At 46.5% G+C, this 16462-nt stretch overlaps 2 protein-coding genes across 5 annotated transcripts in view; one reads left to right on the top strand and one right to left on the bottom strand.

Annotated features, from left to right (window-relative positions):
* Window positions 1-4159: 4159 nt before the first annotated feature.
* Window positions 4160-7766, bottom strand: LOC139421686 (FAD-linked sulfhydryl oxidase ALR-like). Its single transcript, XM_071172781.1, has 3 exons — window positions 7325-7766; window positions 5542-5756; window positions 4160-5213 (listed from the first exon to the last, which is right to left on the bottom strand). The coding sequence occupies exons 1-3, from the start codon at window positions 7556-7558 to the stop codon at window positions 5051-5053; spliced, it is 612 nt and encodes a 203-aa protein (XP_071028882.1). The 5' UTR covers window positions 7559-7766; the 3' UTR covers window positions 4160-5050.
* Window positions 7767-7793: 27 nt separating this feature from the next.
* Window positions 7794-16462, top strand: part of LOC139421685 (developmentally regulated GTP binding protein 2) — a 30597-nt gene continuing 21928 nt past the window's right edge. Inside the window, exons 1-4 of one of the 4 annotated variants that reach the window (XM_071172779.1) lie at window positions 7794-7821; window positions 9432-9537; window positions 12077-12237; window positions 14315-14404. In XM_071172779.1, the coding sequence (XP_071028880.1) occupies window positions 9474-9537; window positions 12077-12237; window positions 14315-14404 (315 nt within the window). In that variant the 5' untranslated portion in view covers window positions 7794-7821; window positions 9432-9473. Of the gene's footprint in view, window positions 8085-9431; window positions 9538-12076; window positions 12238-14314; window positions 14405-16462 lie in introns of all 4 variants that reach the window. The other 3 variants (XM_071172777.1, XM_071172780.1, XM_071172778.1) reach the window with 3 other exon arrangements.

Genomic DNA, 16462 nt, shown 5'->3' with positions numbered 1-16462 from the left:
AGAGACAGTTAACTCTAATTAACTTATCCTCTCCAGCAGAGATAACTCTGGGTCTTCCTTTCCTGTGGCGGTCCTCATGAGAGCCAGTTTCATCACAGCGCTTGACGGTTTTTGCGACTGCACTTGAAGAAACGTTAAAAGTTCTTGAAATTTTCCGTATTGACTGACCTTCATGTCTTAAAGTAATGATGGACTGTCGTTTCTCTTTGCTTATTTGAGCTGTTCTTGCCATAATATGGACTTGGTATTTTACTAAATAGGGCTATCTTCTGTATACCACACCTACAATGTCACAACACAACTGATTGGCTCAAACGTATTAAGGAAATAAATTCCATAAATTAAGGCAGCACACCTGTTAATTGAAATGCATTCCAGGTGACTACCTCATGAAGCTGGTTGAGAGAATGCCAAGAGTGTGCATAGCTGTCATCAAAGCAAAGGGCTGCTATTTGAAGAATCTCAAATATGAAATATATTTTGATTTGTTTAACTCTTTTTTGGTCACTACTTGATTCCATATGTCAATAGTCCTGTAGTCAATTCACGTTTATTCTACAATGTAAAAATAAATAAAAACCCTTGAATGAGGTGTTCTAAAACTGTTGACCGGTAGTGTATATATATTACCTCAACTAACCAGTGCCCCCGAACATGGACTCTGTATCGGTACCCCCTGTATACAGCCTCCACATGGACTCTGTATCGGTACCCCCTGTATATAGCCTCCACATTGACTCTGTACCGGTACCCCCCTGTATATAGTCTCCACATTGACTCTGTACTGGTACACCCTGTATATACAGTGCCTTGCGAAAGTATTCGGCCCCCTTGAACTTTGCGACCTTTTGCCACATTTCAGGCTTCAAACATAAAGATATAAAACTGTATTTTTTTGTGAAGAATCAACAACAAGTGGGACACAATCATCAAGTGGAACGACATTTATTGGATATTTCAAACTTTTTTAACAAATCAAAAGCTGAAAAATTGGGCGTGCAAAATTATTCAGCCCCCTTAAGTTAATACTTTGTAGCGCCACCTTTTGCTGCGATTACAGCTTTAAGTCGCTTGGGGTATGTCTCTATCAATTTTGCACATTGAGAGACTGACATTTTTTCCCATTCCTCCTTGCAAAACAGCTCGAGCTCAGTGAGGTTGGATGGAGAGCATTTGTGAACAGCAGTTTTCAGTTCTTTCCACAGATTCTCGATTGGATTCAGGTCTGGACTTTGACTTGGCCATTCTAACACCTGGATATGTTTATTTTTGAACCATTCCATTGTAGATTTTGCTTTATGTTTTGGATCATTGTCTTGTTGGAAGACAAATCTCCGTCCCAGTCTCAGGTCTTTTGCAGACTCCATCAGGTTTTCTTCCAGAATGGTCCTGTATTTCGCTACACTCGCATTAACATCTGCTAACCATGTGTATGTGACAAATAAAATTTGATTTGTATTTGGCTCCATCCATCTTCCCATCAATTTTAACCATCTTCCCTGTCCCTGCTGAAGAAAAGCAGGCCCAAACCATGATGCTGCCACCACCATGTTTGACAGTGGGGATGGTGTGTTCAGGGTGATGAGCTGTGTTGCTTTTACGCCAAACATAACGTTTTGCATTGTTGCCAAAAAGTTCAATTTTGGTTTCATCTGACCAGAGCACCTTCTTCCACATGTTTGGTGTGTCTCCCAGGTGGCTTGTGGCAAACTTTAAACAACACTTTTTATGGATATCTTTAAGAAATGGCTTTCTTCTTGCCACTCTTCCATAAAGGCCAGATTTGTGCAATATACGACTGATTGTTGTCCTATGGACAGAGTCTCCCACCTCAGCTGTAGATCTCTGCAGTTCATCCAGAGTGATCATGGGCTTCTTGGTTGCATCTTTGATCAGTCTTCTTGTATGAGCTGAAAGTTTAGAGGGACGGCCAGGTCTTGGTAGATTTGCAGTGGTCTGATACTCCTTCCATTTCAATATTATCGCTTGCACAGTGCTCCTTGGGATGTTTAAAGCTTGGGAATCTTTTTGTATCCAAATCCGGCTTTAAACTTCTTCACAACAGTATCTCGGACCTGCCTGGTGTGTTCCTTGTTCTTCATGATGCTCTCTGCGCTTTTAACGGACCTCTGAGACTATCACAGTGCAGGTGCATTTATACGGAGACTTGATTACACACAGGTGGATTGTATTTATCATCATTAGTCATTTAGGTCAACATTGGATCATTCAGAGATCCTCACTGAACTTCTGGAGAGAGTTTTCTGCACTGAAAGTAAAGGGGCTGAATAATTTTGCACGCCCAATTTTTCAGTTTTTGATTTGTTAAAAAAGTTTGAAATATCCAATAAATGTCGTTCCACTTCATGATTGTGTCCCACTTGTTGTTGATTCTTCACAAAAAAATACAGTTTTATATCTTTATGTTTGAAGCCTGAAATGTGGCAAAAGGTCGCAAAGTTCAAGGGGGCCGAATACTTTCGCAAGGCACTGTAACCTCCACATTGACTCTGTATCAGTACCCCCTGTATATAGCCTCCACATTGACTCTGTATCAGTACCCCCTGTATATAGCCTCCACATTGACTCTGTATCGGTACCCCCTGTATATAGTCTCCACATTGACTCTGTATCGGTACCCCCTGTATACAGCCTCCACATTGACTCTGTATCGGTACCCCCTGTATATAGTCTCCACATTGACTCTGTATCGGTACCCCCTGTATATAGCCTCCACATTGACTCTGTATTGGTACCCCCTGTATATAGCCTCCACATTGACTCTGTACCGGTACCCCCTGTATATAGTCTCCACATTGACTCTGTACCGTAACACCCTGTATATAGCCTCCACATTGACTCTGTACCGGTACCCCCTGTATATAGTCTCCACATTGACTCTGTACCGTAATACCCTGTATATAGCCTCCACATTGACTCTGTACCGTAATACCCTGTATATAGCCTCCACATTGACTCTGTACCGTAACACCCTGTATATAGCCTCCACATTGACTCTGTACCGTAATACCCTGTATATAGCCTCCACATTGACTCTGTACCGTAATACCCTGTATATAGCCTCCACATTGACTCTGTACCGTAACACCCTGTATATAGCCTCCACATTGACTCTGTACCGTAATACCCTGTATACAGCCTCCACATTGACTCTGTACCATAATACCCTGTATATAGCCTCCACATTGACTCTGTATCAGTACCCCCTGTATATAGTCTCCACATTGACTCTGTACCGGTATCCCCTGTATATAGCCTCCACATTGACTCTGTACCGTAACACCCTGTATATAGCCTCCACATTGACTCTGTACCGTAATACCCTGTATATAGCCTCCACATTGACTCTGTACCGTAATACCCTGTATATAGCCTCCACATTGACTCTGTACCGTAATACCCTGTATACATCCTCCACATTGACTCTGTACCGTAATACCCTGTATATAGCCTCCACATTGACTCTGTACCGTAATACCCTGTATACAACCTTGTTATTGTACTGCTGTTCTTTAATTATTTGTTACTTTTCTTTCTTATATTTTACTTAAGGTGTATTTTTCTTAACTGCATTGTTGGTGTTCAGCATTTTGCTGCATGTGACACATAACATTTCATGTGATTAAACCCCTTTGTTACGGTCAGTCTAAATAAGTTCAGGAGTAGAAATGTGCTTAACAAGTCACATGGACTCACTCTGTGTGCAATAATAACATGATTTTTGAATTTGAATGACTACCTCATCTCTGTACCCCACACATACAATTATCTGTAAGGTCCCTCCGGTTGAGCAGTGAATTTCAAACACAGAATCAAACCTTTGATCATGGTGAAGTTAGTAATTACACTTCGGATGGTGTATCAATACACCCAGTCACTACAATGATACAGGCGTCCTTTCTAACTCGGTTAACGGAGAGGAAGGAAACTGCTCAGGGATTCCACCATGGGGCCAATGGCGACTGCAAAACAGTTTTTTTGAGTTTAATGGCTTTGATCATATGAGAAAAATGAGGATGGATCAACAACATTGTAGTTACTCCACAATACTAACCCAATTAACAGAGTGAAAAGAAGGACGCCTGTACAGAATAAAAATATTCCAAACAAATAAGGCACTAACGTAAAACTTCAAAAATGTGGCAAAGAAATTAACTTTATGTCCTGAATACAAAGTGTTATGTTTGGGGCAAATCCAACACAACATCACTGAGTAACACTCTTCATATTTTCAAAGATGAGGTGGCTGCATCATGTTATGGGTATGCTTGTCATCGGCAAGGACTAGGGGAGTTTTTTAGGATAAAAATAAACGGAATAGAGTGAAGCACAGACAAAATCCCAGGAAAACCTGGTTGTCTGCTTCCCAACAGATACTGGGAGTATTCCAAAACATGCTACAAATATTGTACAATCCAAGTGTGTAAAGTTCTTAGAGAATTACCCACAAAGCTTACCCAGAAAGACTCACAGCTGTAAATCGATGCCAAAGATGATTCTAACATGTACTGACTCAGGGGTGTGAATACTTGTAAAATGAGATATTTCTGTATTTAATTTTCAATACATTTGATAACATTTCTAAAAACCTGTTTTCACTTTTGTCATTATGGGGTATTGTGATGTCATTATGGGGTATTGTGATGTCATTATGAGGTATTGTGATGTCATTATGGGGTATTTTGATGTCATTATGGGGTATTGTGATGTCATTATGGGTTATTGTGATGTCATTATGGGGTATTGTGATGTCATTATGGGGTATTGTGATGTCATTATGGGGTATTTAATCCATGTTGAATTCAGGCTGTAACACAACAACATGTGTAATTAGTCCAGGGGTATGAATACTTTCTGTAGACACTGGACAACAGATTGATAGTGAGCATCATGTAGATCCGTAGCCAATCAGAAAATAGAACATAGTCTCTGTGTCAGATGCCAGATAGTTCCCTAAACGCTCCTATACAGTGAATAGAATAGAATAGACGCGTCCTGTATCTCTCAGTTCCCAGGTAACAGTAATGAATCAGTCACAGCTGCCATCTTTCCAACCGTCCCTCCACCTCTCATCCACGAGGGAACAGTCAAACGGCTGCTTCCCCAGCCGAGCGTTGACGTCGTTATGGACGCCACACAGCCACTGGGAGAGGGCGTGGCGACTACTGGCGTCTGGCTGATTGGTCTTCAGCCTGAGGAAACAGGAAGTGATGTCATTTAGTCAACACTGTGGTGGAGTCCCTACTCGACTACATTGCAGACGATCTTACAATGCCTGGACAGGTGTTTAACAGATCAGCTAACCACATATAATATAGCAATCTGACGCCCGACTGCACAGTGGATGACGTGGCATGCAACCATTGATTGATGCAATGCTACTCCTGGGTATCTAGTTGGGCAGGAAGTGGACCTGTATCTACTGCCAATCATCTGTGACCTTTAACCCACTAGAACCAATTATACAACTCTCAACACCAGCCAACGTAACACACAATAACATAACCTCTAACCCCTGACCTTGTCCGCAGGTCCTCAGCACACTCCTCGCAGGGGAAGACCTTAGAGAAGAGGTTGATGAACTGTCCCATGTCTGTCTGCTGTCTGGGGGAGGGCCGGTCTGGGTAGTAAGCTGCCATGGTGTGCAGGAAGGACCAGGTGTTACGCCCTAACTCTTCCCTGTCCAGCGGACACTCCGGCTGCCGCTGGGGCTCCACATGCTCAGCTGGGGCCGCCTACACACAAACACACACAGAGATACAGACAGACACACATTCTGCTTGACTGAGTTCTCTGATGGGCATTACCAAGTCATCATTACTCAACATGATGAAACACATGCAGAGTTAGTAGGCTATCCACACTGACATCATTCAGGTTTACTAATCTAAATAGATCCTCTATTAGATAATAGTAGAGGCCTGGCAGAGTTAGTAGGCTATCCACACTGACATCATTCAGGTTTACTAATCTAAATAGATCCTCTATTAGTAGAGGCCTGGCAGAGTTAGTAGGCTATCCACACTGACATCATTCAGGTTTACTAATCTAAATAGATCCTCTATTAGATAATAGTAGAGGCCTGGCAGAGTTAGTAGGCTATCCACACTGACATCATTCAGGTTTATTAATCTAAATAGCTCCTCTATTAGATAATAGTAGAGGCCTGGCAGAGTTAGTAGGCTATCCACACTGACATCATTCAGGTTTACTAATCTAAATAGATCCTCTATTAGTAGAGGCCTGGCAGAGTTAGTAGGCTATCCACACTGACATCAGTTAGGTTTACTAATACTGACATCATTCAAGTTTACTAATCTAAATAGATCCTCTATTAGATAATAGTAGAGGCCTGGCAGAGTTAGTAGGCTATCCACACTGACATCATTCAGGTTTACTAATCTAAATAGATCCTCTACTAGATAATAGTAGAGGCCTGGCAGAGTTAGTAGGCTATCCGGTAGTGAAACTGGCCATGCGCGTCATTACGCAGTAAATCATGCGTGGCTCACTTGTGGGTGTGCTGGCAGCATATTGCAGAACAGTCGATTGTGCGTCAAGAATTCAGCATAGAGCAAGTTTGTATGAAGGTCTGGTTATTAAATGGGTAAATAGTTTAATTCATTTTCAGTTTAATGCATTAATGGCCATGGAGGAGGGTGAAAGGATAGCAGATCCAGCTGTCAAAGATCTAGAGAGAAGGCTATTCTGGATAGGGCAGGGACTTCTGGATAGGGCAGGGACTTCTGGATAGGGCAGGGACTTCTGGATAGGGTAGGGACTTCTGGAGAGGGCAGGGACTTCTGGAGAGGGCAGGGACTTCTGGAGAGGGCAGGGACTTCTGGAGAGGGCAGGGACTTCTGGAGAGGGCAGGGACTTCTGGAGAGGGCAGGGACTTCTGGACAGGGCAGGGACTTCTGGACAGGGCAGGGACTTCTGGACAGGGCAGGGACTTCTGAGCTCTTCACCTCAGCACGGGAGCCAATCCGTGTTGCAGATCGTCACCTCCTACATCTAAGAGGGTGCTGTTCCCTGGCAACACCTTGTGCCGAAGACTACACTATGCACAACCAAAGACTATTTTAAGAGCCACCCACATTGCAATAAGAGTATTCTTCCATTTACTTAGTTATGTCAACTGCAGATAATTACATTCAGTTTCTCTCCCATGGAAATAAATATATTTTAAATCCCGTTTTCTCTCCAATTTAGTGATTTCCAATTGGTAGTAGTTCCAGTCTTGTCCCATCGTTGCAACTCCCGTACGGACTCGGGAGGGGCGAAGGTCGAGAGCCATGCTCACCTGTGGCGCTGCTGCTGGGGTCTGTGGCGTTTTCTGGACCTTCATCCACGACTTGAAGTCGGTACAAGCCCTGCACGGCTTTTTCTTCGGTTCTCCGGTCTGCTCCGGGTCCTTACCGGTGCTGTCCTCCGGGGGCCTGCCGGTTATGATGGGGAACCCCTGGATGCCCGCGGTGGATGATCCTCCGGTGGACGCGGCCATGTCCGCTGTGTTACCGTGGGAAGGATCTGTCATCGGACCAGAACCCGCGGCTGAAGGACGCTTCCGTTATAACGCTTTATAACTCCTCCTCCATGTGTTCTATTTATGACACCCGGCCTCCATGTTCACCAACTACACATGTCTGAATTTATTCTAAACATGTAGGGCAGTAAGTCCACTCGAACAGTGTTCTGTAAACTACTTGATATTTGACTAGGAACTATTTTTCCAGGTGTTTAACGTTAGATGTTTTGTTCCCCACCGGAATGAAAAGAGAACGGAACCCTGTAGTTCCGGTTTGTGATGTCATTTTTCTATGCATGCAGTTGAGTCGAACACATTTAAAGTGTATATTTTTCATAGATATTACTACCGGCTGATCAGTTTTGTGTTTGTATGTTAACTTCTTGGATTTTAGTTAAATCTGTAGTTTTTATTTGATTGACAAATTAATGTTGCGGTCTTCTCACTAGTTGCCTAACACAGGAAGCTACCGCTAGTTAGCGAGCTTGCTAGGCTATTGGGGAGTAGCAGTGTTGACACGTTCCAATCACAGAAGGTTGGTGGCACCTTCATTCGGGAGGATGGACTCGTGGTAATGGCTGGAGTGGAATGGTATCAAACACATGGTTTCCATTCGCTCCGTTCCAGCCATTATTATAAGCCGTCCTCCACCCAGCAGCCTCCAGTGGTTCCAGTCTGATGTAGTGTCTCTCTCCAGGCAGTAACCAGTCTGATGTAGTGTCTCTCTCCAGGCAGTAACCAGTCTGATGTAGTGTCTCTCTTCAGGCAGTAACCAGTCTGATGTAGTGTCTCTCTCCAGACAGTAACCAGTCTGAAGTAGTGTCTCTCTTCAGGCAGTAACCAATCTGATGTCTGTCTCTCTCCAGACAGTAACCAGTCTGAAGTAGTGTCTCTTTCCAGGCAGTAACCAGTCTGATGTGTCTCTCTCTCCAGGCAATAACCAGTCTGATGTAGTGTCTCTCTCCAGGAGAGTAACCAGTCTGATGTCTGTCTCTCTCCAGGCAGTAACCAGTCTGATGTCTGTCTCTCTCCAGACAGTAACCAGTCTGATGTAGTGTGTCTCTCTCTCCAGGCACTAACCAGTCTGATGTAGTGTGTCTCTCTCCAGGCACTAACCAGTCTGATGTCAGTCTCTCTCCAGACAGTAACGAGTCTGATGTAGTGTCTCTCTCCAGGCACTAACCAGTCTGATGTCAGTCTCTCTCCAGACAGTAACCAGTCTGATGTGTGTCTCTCTCCAGGCAGTAACCAGTCTGATGTGTGTTTCTCTCCAGACAGTAACCAGTCTGATGTGTGTCTCTCTCCAGGCAGTAACCAGTCTGATGTGTGTCTCTCTCCAGGCACTAACCAGTCTGATGTGTGTCTCTCTCCAGAAAGTAACCAGACTGATGTCTGTCTCTCTCCAGACAGTAACCAGTCTGATGTGTGTTTCTCTCCAGACAGTAACCAGTCTGATGTGTGTCTCTCTCCAGGCAGTAACCAGTCTGATGTACTGTGTCTCTCTCCAGGCAGTAACCAGTCTGATGTGTGTTTCTCTCCAGACAGTAACCAGTCTGATGTAGTGTGTCTCTCTCCAGGCAGTAACCAGTCTGATGTCTGTCTCTCTCCAGACAGTAACCAGTCTGATGTAGTGTGTCTCTCTCTCCAGGCACTAACCAGTCTGATGTAGTGTGTCTCTCTCCAGGCACTAACCAGTCTGATGTCAGTCTCTCTCCAGACAGTAACGAGTCTGATGTGTGTCTCTCTCCAGGCAGTAACCAGTCTGATGTGTGTTTCTCTCCAGACAGTAACCAGTCTGATGTGTGTTTCTCTCCAGACAGTAACCAGTCTGATGTGTGTCTCTCTCCAGGCAGTAACCAGTCTGATGTGTGTCTCTCTCCAGGCAGTAACCAGACTAGAAGTGTAACCTGCCCGCTACGACAACATGGGTATCCTGGAGAAGATAGGAGAGATAGAGAGAGAGATCTCTCGAACACAGAAAAACAAAGGTAAGGCAGAGGTGCTCAGGGTCAGGCAGAGTGGTAAGGCAGAGGTGCTCAGGGTCAGGCAGAGTGGTAAGGCAGAGGTGCTCAGGGTCAGGCAGAGTGGTAAGGCAGAGGTGCTCAGGGTCAGGCAGAGTGGTAAGGCAGAGGTGCTCAGGGTCAGGCAGAGTGGTAAGGCAGAGGTGCTCAGGGTCAGGCAGAGTGGTAAGGCAGAGGTGCTCAGGGTCAGGCAGAGTGGTAAGGCAGAGGTGCTCAGGGTCAGGCAGAGTGGTAAGGCAGAGGTGCTCAGGGTCAGGCAGAGTGGTAAGGCAGAGGTGCTCAGGGTCAGGCAGAGTGGTAAGGCAGAGGTGCTCAGGGTCAGGCAGAGTGGTAAGGCAGAGGTGCTCAGGGTCAGGCAGAGTGGTAAGGCAGAGGTGCTCAGGGTCAGGCAGAGTGGTAAGGCAGAGGTGCTCAGGGTCAGGCAGAGTGGTAAGGCAGAGGTGCTCAGGGTCAGGCAGAGTGGTAAGGCAGAGGTGCTCAGGGTCAGGCAGAGTGGTAAGGCAGAGGTGCTCAGGGTCAGGCAGAGTGGTAAGGCAGAGGTGCTCAGGGTCAGGCAGAGTGGTAAGGCAGAGGTGCTCAGGGTCAGGCAGAGTGGTAAGGCAGAGGTGCTCAGGGTCAGGCAGAGTGGTAAGGCAGAGGTGCTCAGGGTCAGGCAGAGTGGTAAGGCAGAGGTGCTCAGGGTCAGGCAGAGTGGTAAGGCAGAGGTGCTCAGGGTCAGGCAGAGTGGTAAGGCAGAGGTGCTCAGGGTCAGGCAGAGTGGTAAGGCAGAGGTGCTCAGGGTCAGGCAGAGTGGTAAGGCAGAGGTGCTCAGGGTCAGGCAGAGTGGTAAGGCAGAGGTGCTCAGGGTCAGGCAGAGTGGTAAGGCAGAGGTGCTCAGGGTCAGGCAGAGTGGTAAGGCAGAGGTGCTCAGGGTCAGGCAGAGTGGTAAGGCAGAGGTGCTCAGGGTCAGGCAGAGTGGTAAGGCAGAGGTGCTCAGGGTCAGGCAGAGTGGTAAGGCAGAGGTGCTCAGGGTCAGGCAGAGTGGTAAGGCAGAGGTGCTCAGGGTCAGGCAGAGTGGTAAGGCAGAGGTGCTCAGGGTCAGGCAGAGTGGTAAGGCAGAGGTGCTCAGGGTCAGGCAGAGTGGTAAGGCAGAGGTGCTCAGGGTCAGGCAGAGTGGTAAGGCAGAGGTGCTCAGGGTCAGGCAGAGGTGCTCAGGGTCAGGCAGAGGTGTGCCGAGAGGCCGGCTGGGTTGTGTTTGAGTTTATTTTATTTTTACAGGGACAGTGCACATTAATCAACGTTTCAGTAAAAGTGCCGGTTTTAGCCGGCCGGCTAATTTTCAAAGGCAGTCCCAGGGCAGGTTATTAAAAACAATTACAATATAGACAGTCATTGAGCAGTGAGCAACATAGGACAAGCAAGACGTAGCATACAGACAGAGCAACATAGGACAAGCAAGACGTAGCATACAGACAGAGCAACAGAACAAGCAAGACGTAGCATACAGACAGAGCAACATAGAACAAGCCAGACGTAGCATACAGACAGAGCAACATAGAACAAGCAAGACGTAGCATACAGACAGAGCAACATAGGACAAGCAAGACGTAGCATACAGACAGAGCAACATAGAACAAGCAAGACATAGCACACAGACGGAGCAACATAGAACAAGCAAGACGTAGCATACAGACAGAGCAACATAGAACAAGCAAGACGTAGCATACAGACAGAGCAACATAGAACAAGCCAGACGTAGCATACAGACAGAGCAACATAGAACAAGCAAGACGTAGCATACAGACAGAGCAACATAGAACAAGCAAGACGTAGCATACAGACAGAGCAACATAGAACAAGCCAGACGTAGCATACAGACAGAGCAACATAGAACAAGCAAGACGTAGCATACAGACAGAGCAACATAGAACAAGCAAGACGTAGCATACAGACAGAGCAACATAGAACAAGCCAGACGTAGCATACAGACAGAGCAACATAGAACAAGCAAGACGTAGCATACAGACAGAGCAACATAGAACAAAATTCATAAAAGCAACAAAGTGTTTCTACACCTCACAAGTTACAGACAACAGACATGGAAAGCGGCAACACACAGCTTAGGGACCATGTTCACAAATCTGATTGACCTTTAGCCATGTCTTCATGCATTTTGTGAAAGTGTGATATGTGGCCCTGTGTGTGTAGCCACGGAGTACCATCTGGGCCTGCTGAAGGCTAAGCTAGCTAAGTCCCAGTATTTCCCCCTGTGTGTGTAGCCACGGAGTACCATCTGGGCCTGCTGAAGGCTAAGTCCCAGTATTTCCCCCTGTGTGTGTAGCCACAGAATACCATCTGGGCCTGCTGAAGGCTAAGTCCCAGTATTTCCCCCTGTGTGTGTAGCCACAGAGTACCATCTGGGCCTGCTGAAGGCTAAGTCCCAGTATCTCCTCCTGTGTGTGTAGCCACAGAGTACCATCTGGGCCTGCTGAAGGCTAAGTCCCAGTATTTCCCCCTGTGTGTGTAGCCACGGAGTACCATCTGGGCCTGCTGAAGGCTAAGCTAGCGAAGTACCGCGCCCAGCTGCTGGAACCGTCCAAGTCCGCAGGAGCCAAAGGAGAGGGCTTCGATGTCATGAAATCTGGAGACGCTCGTGTTGCACTGATTGGCTTCCCCTCCGTCGGAAAGGTCAGACAGGAAACAGACTGAGCACGCTCACAACGTGTCCTCTAGTCCTGTGTGTTAACTCATGTCTCTGTCCTCTAGTCCTGTGTGTTAACTCATGTCTCTGTCCTCTAGTCCTGTGTGTTAACTCATGTCTCTGTCCTCTAGTCCTGTGTGTTAACTCATGTCTCTGTCCTCTAGTCCTGTGTGTTAACTCATGTCTCTGTCCTCTAGTCCTGTGTGTTAACTCATGTCTCTGTCCTCTAGTCCTGTGTGTTAACTCATGTCTCTGTCCTCTAGTCCTGTGTGTTAACTCATGTCTCTGTCCTCTAGTCCTGTGTGTTAACTCATGTCTCTGTCTCTGTCCTCTAGTCCTGTGTGTTAACCCATGTCTCTGTCCTCTAGTCCTGTGTTAACTCATGTCTCTGTCCTCTAGTCCTGTGTGTTAACTCATGTCTCTGTCCTCTAGTCCTGTGTGTTAACTCATGTCTCTGTCCTCTAGTCCTGTGTGTTAACTCATGTCTCTGTCCTCTAGTCCTGTGTGTTAACTCATGTCTCTGTCCTCTAGTCCTGTGTGTTAACCCATGTCTCTGTCCTCTAGTCCTGTGTGTTAACTCATGTCTCTGTCCTCTAGTCCTGTGTGTTAACCCATGTCTCTGTCTCTGTCCTTTAGTCCTGTGTGTTAACCCATGTCTCTGTCCTCTAGTCCTGTGTTAACTCATGTCTCTGTCCTCTAGTCCTGTGTGTTAACTTATGTCTCTGTCCCCTAGTCCTGTGTGTTAACTCATGTCTCTGTCCTCTAGTCCTGTGTGTTAACTCATGTCTCTGTCCTCTAGTCCTGTGTGTTAACTCATGTCTCTGTCTCTGTCCTCTAGTCCTGTGTGTTAACCCATGTCTCTGTCCTCTAGTCCTGTGTTAACTCATGTCTCTGTCCTCTAGTCCTGTGTGTTAACTTATGTCTCTGTCCCCTAGTCCTGTGTGTTAACTCATGTCTCTGTCCTCTAGTCCTGTGTGTTAACTCATGTCTCTGTCTCTGTCCTCTAGTCCTGTGTGTTAACCCATGTCTCTGTCCTCTAGTCCTGTGTTAACTCATGTCTCTGTCCTCTAGTCCTGCGTGTTAACTTATGTCTCTGTCCCCTAGTCCTGTGTGCTAACTCATGTCTCTGTCCTCTAGTCCTGTGTGTTAACTCATGTCTCTGTCCTCTAGTCCTGTGTGTTAACTCATGTCTCTGTCTCCTAGTCCTGTGTGTTAACTCATGTCTCTGTCTCCTAGTCCTGTGTGTTAACTCATGTCTCTGTCTCTGTCCTCTAGTCCTGTGTGTTAACTCATGTCTCTGTCCTCTAGTCCTGTGTGTTAACCCATGTCTCTGTCTCTGTCCTCTAGTCCTGTGTGTTAACTCATGTCTCTGTCCTCTAGTCCTGTGTGTTAACTCATGTCTCTGTCCTCTAGTCCTGTGTGTTAACTCATGTCTCTGTCCTCTAGTCCTGTGTGTTAACTCATGTCTCTGTCCTCTAGTCCTGTGTGTTAACTCATGTCTCTGTCCTCTAGTCCTGTGTGTTAACCCATGTCTCTGTCTCTGTCCTCTAGTCCTGTGTGTTAACTCATGTCTCTGTCTCTGTCCTCTAGTCCTGTGTGTTAACTTATGTCTCTGTCCCCTAGTCCTGTGTGTTAACTCATGTCTCTGTCCTCTAGTCCTGTGTGTTAACTCATGTCTCTGTCCTCTAGTCCTGTGTGTTAACTCATGTCTCTGTCTCCTAGTCCTGTGTGTTAACTCATGTCTCTGTCTCTGTCCTCTAGTCCTGTGTGTTAACTCATGTCTCTGTCCTCTAGTCCTGTGTGTTAACCCATGTCTCTGTCTCTGTCCTCTAGTCCTGTGTGTTAACTCATGTCTCTGTCCTCTAGTCCTGTGTGTTAACCCATGTCTCTGTCCTCTAGTCCTGTGTGTTAACCCATGTCTCTGTCCTCTAGTCCTGTGTGTTAACTCATGTCGCTGTCCTCTCGTCCTGTGTGTTAACTCATGTCTCTGTCCTCTAGTCCTGTGTGTTAACTCATGTCTCTGTCCTCTCGTCCTGTGTGTTAACTCATGTCTCTGTCCTCTAGTCCACCTTCCTCAGTCTGATGACAGCAACAGCCAGTGAAGCAGCTTCCTATGAGTTCACCACCCTGACCTGTATCCCTGGAGTTATAGAGGTACATCCACCCCATACCACACCTCATATACCACACCACCCTGACCTGTATCCCTGGAGTTATAGAGGTACATCCACCCCAAACCACACCTCACATACCACACCACCCACACCATACCACACACACCATACACCATACCACACCTCAAACACCATACCACACACCATACACCATACCACACCACCCACACCATACCACACACACCATACACCATACCACACCTCAAACACCATACCACACACCATACACCATACCACACACCATACACCATACCACACCTCAAACACCATACCACACACCATACACCATACCACACCTCATACACCATGCCATACCCCACACACCATACCATACACCACACCCCATACACCACACCCCATACACCATACCACACACACCATACCACACACCATACCACACACACCATATACCATACCACACCTCATACACCACACCACACCCCATACACCATACCACACCCCATATACCACACCACCCACACCATACCACACACACCATACACCATACCACACCTCATACACCATACCACACCCCATACACCATACCACACCCCATACACCATACCACACCACCCTGACCTGTATCCCTGGAGTTATAGAGGTACATCCACCCCATACCACACCTCATATACCACACCACCCTGACCTGTATCCCTGGAGTTATAGAGGTACATCCACCCCAAACCACACCTCATACACCATACCACACACACCATACCACACCTCATACACCATACCCCATACCACACCTCATACACCATACCATATACCACACACTATACCACATATACCATATACCACACACCCCACACCATACCAACCACACCACATACACCATACCACATACACCATACCACACCCCATACCATAAACCACCCCATACCATATACCACACCATACCACACACACCATACCACACACCATACCCCAAACCCTTTACCACACACTATATACCGCACACCATACCACACACCATACCACACAGCATACCCCAAACCCTTTACCACACACGCCATACCACACACCCCATACCATACACTATACCACACACCCCATATACCACACACCATACCACACACCCCATACCATACACTATACCACACACCCCATATACCACACACCATACCACACCCCATACCATATGCCATTCCACACACCCAATACCATATACCATTCCACACACACCATACCACACACCCCATACCACACACCCCATATACCACACACCATACCACACCCCATACCATATACCATACCACACACCCAATACCATATACCATTCCACACACCCCATATACCACACACTATACCACACACCCCATATACCACACACCATACCACACCCCATACCATATACCATTCCACACACCCAATACCATATACCATTCCACACACCCCATACCATACACTATACCACACACACTATACCACACACCCCATATACCACACACCATACCACACACCATACCATATACCATTCCACACACCCAATACCATATACCATTCCATATACCACACACCATACCACACACCCCATATACCACATACCATAACACAACATACCACACACCCCATATACCCCACACCATACCACACACCCCATATACCCAACACCATACCACACACCATACCACATACCAAACACCATGCCATACCACACACCATACCACACACCCCATATACCCCACACCATATACCCCACACCCCATATACCCCACACCATACCAAACACCATGCCATACCCCACACCATACCCCACACCCCATATACCCAACACCATACCCCCCACATACCACACACCATACCATGCCACATAACATACACACCCCCACATACCATACCATACCCCACACCATACCATACCACACACCCCATATATCACACTCCATACCACATAACATACACAGCCCCACATACCATACCACACCCCATATACCCCATACCATTCCATACCACATACCATACCCCACACCATACCATGTCACACACCCCATATACACCACACCATACCACACCCCATATACCACATAACATACAC

The sequence above is a fragment of the Oncorhynchus clarkii genome, chromosome 12 (assembly GCF_045791955.1).
Source record: "Oncorhynchus clarkii lewisi isolate Uvic-CL-2024 chromosome 12, UVic_Ocla_1.0, whole genome shotgun sequence".
Classification (NCBI taxonomy): Eukaryota; Metazoa; Chordata; class Actinopteri; order Salmoniformes; family Salmonidae; genus Oncorhynchus; species Oncorhynchus clarkii.
This window is presented reverse-complemented; position numbering and strand designations above follow the sequence as displayed.